Source organism: Anomaloglossus baeobatrachus, chromosome 1 (assembly GCF_048569485.1).
Source record: "Anomaloglossus baeobatrachus isolate aAnoBae1 chromosome 1, aAnoBae1.hap1, whole genome shotgun sequence".
Classification (NCBI taxonomy): domain Eukaryota; kingdom Metazoa; phylum Chordata; class Amphibia; order Anura; family Aromobatidae; genus Anomaloglossus; species Anomaloglossus baeobatrachus.
In genome coordinates this window covers 965576045-965582593 of record NC_134353.1, presented here as the reverse complement: position 1 = coordinate 965582593, position 6549 = coordinate 965576045, and the positions used below count along the sequence as shown (strand labels likewise).

The 6549-nt window shown below is 67.9% G+C and overlaps 1 protein-coding gene across 2 annotated transcripts in view; it reads left to right on the top strand.

Annotated features, from left to right (window-relative positions):
* Positions 1 to 3445: 3445 nt before the first annotated feature.
* LOC142257889 (uncharacterized) overlaps positions 3446 to 6549 on the top strand; it is a 41556-nt gene continuing 38452 nt past the window's right edge. For both annotated transcript variants that reach the window (XM_075330173.1, XM_075330163.1), the window contains exon 1: positions 3446 to 3589. In XM_075330173.1, the coding sequence (XP_075186288.1) occupies positions 3481 to 3589 (109 nt within the window). In that variant the 5' untranslated portion in view covers positions 3446 to 3480. The remainder of the gene's footprint in view (positions 3590 to 6549) is intronic.

Genomic DNA, 6549 nt, shown 5'->3' with positions numbered 1-6549 from the left:
TTCAGGGAAGACGGCTCGGGCGGGAACTTTTCCGCCCAAGATGGCGGATTCTCCAATTTTTCAGCGGGACGCCGCTGGCGATGATCTGAAGGCACACTTCCACAGGTAAGTGGACAGTTCTATCTGGGTTGGCTCCCCGGTTCGGTTCCGGCGGGCCACTACCCTGTCCCGGTCCCTTACGAATCCACCGGTTGTCTTCTCGGTCTCCTGCAGGCGGCCACCACCGTCTGCCTCCTTGCCAATGGTGACTGGGCCCCGACCCAGCCACCTGGTAGTCTCTTGGCAGCCTGGACACAGGACTCCCAGTGAACTTGTCTGCTCACTACCTCAACTTGAACTAGACTGTGTGTTTTCCCGTCTCCAAGCCTGTGAACTCCTCGGTAGGCGGAGCCAACCGCCTGGCTCCGCCCCCCTGGTGTGGACATCAAACCTGGAGAGTGGTGACACGGCTTTTAGTTTGACTGGTGTTACCTAATCGGGAGGGGGGTGTGGTGTTGTGTGTGACTACCTGGGACAACCTCACTAGTCCAGGGCGTCACACGAGCACCAGTTTTGGGCAGGGGGATTTCCTGTGAGTCCAGCACCAGTTTTGGGCACGGGGGTTGTATGTGTGTCCAACACCAGTTTTGGGCAGGGGATTGCCTGTGAGTCGAGCACCAGTTTTGGGCAGGGGGGTATCCTGGGAGTCCAGCACCAGTTTTGGGCAGGGGGGTTGCCTGTGAGTCCAGCACCAGTTTTGGGCACGGGGGTTGTATGTGTATCCAGCACCGGTTTTGGGCATGGGGGTTGTGAGTCCAGCACCAGTTTTGGGCAGGGGGGTGCCTGTGAGTCCAGCCCCAGTTTTGGGCATGGGGGTTGCCTGTGAGTCCAGCACCAGTTTTGGGCAGAAGGGTTGTATGCGAGTCCAGCACCGTTTTTGGGCTGGGGGGTGCCTGTGAGTCCAGCACTGGTTTGGGCAGGGGGTTGCCTGTGAGTCCAGCACTGGTTTGGGCAGGGGGTTGTATGTGAGTCCAGCACTGGTTTGGGCAGGGGGTTGCCTGTGAGTCCAGCACTGGTTTGGGCAGGGGGTTGCCTGTGAGTCCAGCACTGGTTTGGGCAGGGGGTTGCCTGTGAGTCCAGCACTGGTTTGGGCAGGGGGTGCCTGTCAGTCCATCACTGGTTTGGGCAGGGGGGTGCTTGTGAGTCCAGCACTGGTTTGGGCAGGGGGGTGCCTGTGAGTCCAGCACTGGTTTGGGCAGGGGGGTGCCTGTGAGTCCAGCACTGGTTTGGGCAGGGGGTGCCTGTCAGTCCAGCAATGGTTTGGGCAGGGGGTGCCTATGAGTCCAGCACTAGGGCAGTGTGTGCTGTGTACTGTGTATTTCTGTGTCTTCTCTTCTGCTGTGATTAGCTGGATTGTACGGGCTCATCTCACACTGAGCTCTGCGCATTTCTCATCACTGGATCTCTCCTGTGTAAGTTACTGAATAGAGATTTATACATTATATGGCTGATGCAGCTTTGCTGTTTCTCGGCTTCACCTTCTCCTCATGGTCTCAGCCTCCGCTGTGTGAGGACACGACGCTTCAGCCTCTGCTGTGTGAGGACACGACGCTTCAGCCTCCGCCGTGTGAGGACAGGACGCTTCAGCCTCTGCTGTGTGAGGACACGACGCTTCAGCCTCTGCTGTGTGAGGACAGGACGCTTCAGCCTCTGCTGTGTGAGGACACGACGCTTCAGCCTCTGCTGTGTGAGGACACGACGCTTCAGCCTCTGCTGTGTGAGGACACGACGCTTCAGCCTCCGCCGTGTGAGGACAGGACGCTTCAGCCTCTGCTGTGTGAGGACACGACGCTTCAGCCTCTGCTGTGTGAGGACAGGACGCTTCAGCCTCTGCTGTGTGAGGACACGACGCTTCAGCCTCTGCTGTGTGAGGACACGACGCTTCAGCCTCTGCTGTGTGAGGACACGACGCTTCAGCCTCTGCTGTGTGAGGACACGACGCTTCAGCCTCTGCTGTGTGAGGACAAACGCTTCAGCCTCTGCTGTGTGAGGACACGACGCTTCAGCCTCTGCTGTGTGAGGACACGACGCTTCAGTCTCTGCTGTGTGAGGACACGACGCTTCAGCCTCCGCCGTGTGAGGACAGGACGCTTCAGCCTCTGCTGTGTGAGGACACGACGCTTCAGCCTCTGCTGTGTGAGGACACGACGCTTCAGCCTCTGCTGTGTGAGGACACGACGCTTCAGCCTCCGCCGTGTGAGGACAGGACGCTTCAGCCTCTGCTGTGTGAGGACAGGACGCTTCAGCCTCTGCTGTGTGAGGACACGACGCTTCAGCCTCTGCTGTGTGAGGACACGACGCTTCAGCCTCTGCTGTGTGAGGACACGACGCTTCGGCCTCTGCTGTGTGAGGACAAACGCTTCAGCCTCTGCTGTGTGAGGACACGACGCTTCAGCCTCTGCTGTGTGACCACACGACGCTTCAGCCTCTGCTGTGTGAGGACAGGACGCTTCAGCCTCTGCTGTGTGAGGACAAACGCTTCAGCCTCTGCTGTGTGAGGACATGACGCTTCAGCCTCTGCTGTGTGAGGACATGACGCTTCAGCCTCTGCTGTGTGAGGACACGACGCTTCAGCCTCTGCTGTGTGAGGACACGACGCTTCAGCCTCTGCTGTGTGAGGACATGACGCTTCAGCCTCTGCTGTGTGAGGACATGACGCTTCAGCCTCTGCTGTGTGACCAAACGACGCTTCAGCCTCTGCTGTGTGAGGACACGACGCTTCAGCCTCTGCTGTGTGAGGACACGACGCTTCAGCCTCCGCTGTGTGAGGACACGACGCTTCAGCCTCTGCTGTGTGACCACACGACGCTTCAGCCTCTGCTGTGTGAGGACACGACGCTTCAGCCTCTGCTGTGTGAGGACACGACGCTTCAGCCTCTGCTGTGTGACCACACGACGCTTCAGCCTCTGCTGTGTGAGGACACGACGCTTCAGCCCCTGCTGTGTGAGGACACGACGCTTCAGCCCCTGCTGTGTGAGGACACGACGCTTCAGCCTCCGCTGTGTGAGGACAGGACGCTTCAGCCTCTGCTGTGTGAGGACACGACGCTTCAGCCTCTGCTGTGTGAGGACACGACGCTTCAGCCCCTGCTGTGTGAGGACACGACGCTTCAGCCTCCGCTGTGTGAGGACACGACGCTTCAGCCTCTGCTGTGTGAGGACACGACGCTTCAGCCTCTGCTGTGTGAGGACACGACGCTTCAGCCTCTGCTGTGTGAGGACAGGACGCTCCTGCGCTTCTGCCTGTGAAAGCGACAGCTCGGCTACACATGGCCTGAGGAGCTCCGCCCACTAATGTCACATGACCATCTCCACAAGTCCTACATCAAGAATCAAAATCACCGATAAGCCCCGCCCCGTGACGTCACATGACCGTCTCCACAGGTCCTTCATCTTCACTAACTCAATACTTGAGCACCGCCTCTCTAATACACTGATCACATGGCGGTGACGTCACCACAGGTCCTTCAGCTCTTGCACTGCAGCACTTCCAGTCTGTTTGTGCCACGTTCCTATTCTCTGTTATCAGCCAGCAGCAGCAGATTTCCAGGTGAGGCTACAGCGGAGGGTTCTGTGCAGTGTCGCTGCTTGTGGTGAATCTGTGAGGAGAGCGCGGAGGCTCCTGTGTCCGCGGGCCGGGCCGTTCCCCCGCGCGGAGGCTCCTGTGTCCGCGGCCCGTTCCCCCGCGCGGAGGCTCCTGTGTCCGGGCCGTTCCCCCGCGCGGAGGCTCCTGTGTCCGGGCCGTTCCCCCGCGCGGAGGCTCCTGTGTCCGTGGGCCGTTCCCCCGCGCGGAGGCTCCTGTGTCCGTGGGCCGTTCCCCCGCGCGGAGGCTCCTGTGTCCGGGCCGTTCCCCCGCGCGGAGGCTCCTGTGTCCGGGCCGTTCCCCCCGCGCGGAGGCTCCTGTGTCCGGGCCGGTCCCCCCGCGCGGAGGCTCCTGTGTCCGGGCCGTTCCCCCCGCGCGGAGGCTCCTGTGTCCGGGCCGTTCCCCCCGCGCGGAGGCTCCTGTGTCCGGGCCGTTCCCCCCGCGCGGAGGCTCCTGTGTCCGGGCCGTTCCCCCCGCGCGGAGGCTCCTGTGTCCGGGCCGTTCCCCCCGCGCGGAGGCTCCTGTGTCCGGGCCGTTCCCCCCGCGCGGAGGCTCCTGTGTCCGGGCCGTTCCCCCCGCGCGGAGGCTCCTGTGTCCGGGCCGTTCCCCCCGCGCGGAGGCTCCTGTGTCCGGGCCGTTCCCCCCGCGCGGAGGCTCCTGTGTCCGGGCCGTTCCCCCCGCGCGGAGGCTCCTGTGTCCGGGCCGTTCCCCCCGCGCGGAGGCTCCTGTGTCCGGGCCGTTCCCCCCGCGCGGAGGCTCCTGTGTCCGGGCCGTTCCCCCCGCGCGGAGGCTCCTGTGTCCGGGCCGTTCCCCCCGCGCGGAGGCTCCTGTGTCCGGGCCGTTCCCCCCGCGCGGAGGCTCCTGTGTCCGGGCCGTTCCCCCCGCGCGGAGGCTCCTGTGTCCGGGCCGTTCCCCCCGCGCGGAGGCTCCTGTGTCCGGGCCGTTCCCCCCGCGCGGAGGCTCCTGTGTCCGGGCCGTTCCCCCCGCGCGGAGGCTCCTGTGTCCGGGCCGTTCCCCCCGCGCGGAGGCTCCTGTGTCCGGGCCGTTCCCCCCGCGCGGAGGCTCCTGTGTCCGGGCCGTTCCCCCCGCGCGGAGGCTCCTGTGTCCGGGCCGTTCCCCCCGCGCGGAGGCTCCTGTGTCCGGGCCGTTCCCCCCCGCGCGGAGGCTCCTGTGTCCGGGCCGTTCCCCCCGCGCGGAGGCTCCTGTGTCCGGGCCGTTCCCCCCGCGCGGAGGCTCCTGTGTCCGGGCCGTTCCCCCCGCGCGGAGGCTCCTGTGTCCGGGCCGTTCCCCCCGCGCGGAGGCTCCTGTGTCCGGGCCGTTCCCCCCGCGCGGAGGCTCCTGTGTCCGGGCCGTTCCCCCCGCGCGGAGGCTCCTGTGTCCGGGCCGTTCCCCCCGCGCGGAGGCTCCTGTGTCCGGGCCGTTCCCCCCGCGCGGAGGCTCCTGTGTCCGGGCCGTTCCCCCCGCGCGGAGGCTCCTGTGTCCGGGCCGTTCCCCCCGCGCGGAGGCTCCTGTGTCCGGGCCGTTCCCCCCGCGCGGAGGCTCCTGTGTCCGGGCCGTTCCCCCCGCGCGGAGGCTCCTGTGTCCGGGCCGTTCCCCCCGCGCGGAGGCTCCTGTGTCCGGGCCGTTCCCCCCGCGCGGAGGCTCCTGTGTCCGGGCCGTTCCCCCCGCGCGGAGGCTCCTGTGTCCGGGCCGTTCCCCCCGCGCGGAGGCTCCTGTGTCCGGGCCGTTCCCCCCGCGCGGAGGCTCCTGTGTCCGGGCCGTTCCCCCCGCGCGGAGGCTCCTGTGTCCGGGCCGTTCCCCCCGCGCGGAGGCTCCTGTGTCCGGGCCGTTCCCCCCGCGCGGAGGCTCCTGTGTCCGGGCCGTTCCCCCCGCGCGGAGGCTCCTGTGTCCGGGCCGTTCCCCCCGCGCGGAGGCTCCTGTGTCCGGGCCGTTCCCCCCGCGCGGAGGCTCCTGTGTCCGGGCCGTTCCCCCCGCGCGGAGGCTCCTGTGTCCGGGCCGTTCCCCCCGCGCGGAGGCTCCTGTGTCCGGGCCGTTCCCCCCGCGCGGAGGCTCCTGTGTCCGGGCCGTTCCCCCCGCGCGGAGGCTCCTGTGTCCGGGCCGTTCCCCCCGCGCGGAGGCTCCTGTGTCCGGGCCGTTCCCCCCGCGCGGAGGCTCCTGTGTCCGGGCCGTTCCCCCCGCGCGGAGGCTCCTGTGTCCGGGCCGTTCCCCCCGCGCGGAGGCTCCTGTGTCCGGGCCGTTCCCCCCGCGCGGAGGCTCCTGTGTCCGGGCCGTTCCCCCCGCGCGGAGGCTCCTGTGTCCGGGCCGTTCCCCCCGCGCGGAGGCTCCTGTGTCCGGGCCGTTCCCCCCGCGCGGAGGCTCCTGTGTCCGGGCCGTTCCCCCCGCGCGGAGGCTCCTGTGTCCGGGCCGTTCCCCCCGCGCGGAGGCTCCTGTGTCCGGGCCGTTCCCCCCGCGCGGAGGCTCCTGTGTCCGGGCCGTTCCCCCCGCGCGGAGGCTCCTGTGTCCGGGCCGTTCCCCCCGCGCGGAGGCTCCTGTGTCCGGGCCGTTCCCCCCGCGCGGAGGCTCCTGTGTCCGGGCCGTTCCCCCCGCGCGGAGGCTCCTGTGTCCGGGCCGTTCCCCCCGCGCGGAGGCTCCTGTGTCCGGGCCGTTCCCCCCGCGCGGAGGCTCCTGTGTCCGGGCCGTTCCCCCCGCGCGGAGGCTCCTGTGTCCGGGCCGTTCCCCCCGCGCGGAGGCTCCTGTGTCCGGGCCGTTCCCCCCGCGCGGAGGCTCCTGTGTCCGGGCCGTTCCCCCCGCGCGGAGGCTCCTGTGTCCGGGCCGTTCCCCCCGCGCGGAGGCTCCTGTGTCCGGGCCGTTCCCCCCGCGCGGAGGCTCCTGTGTCCGGGCCGTTCCCCCCGCGCGGAGGCTCCTGTGTCCGGGCCGTTCCCCCCCGC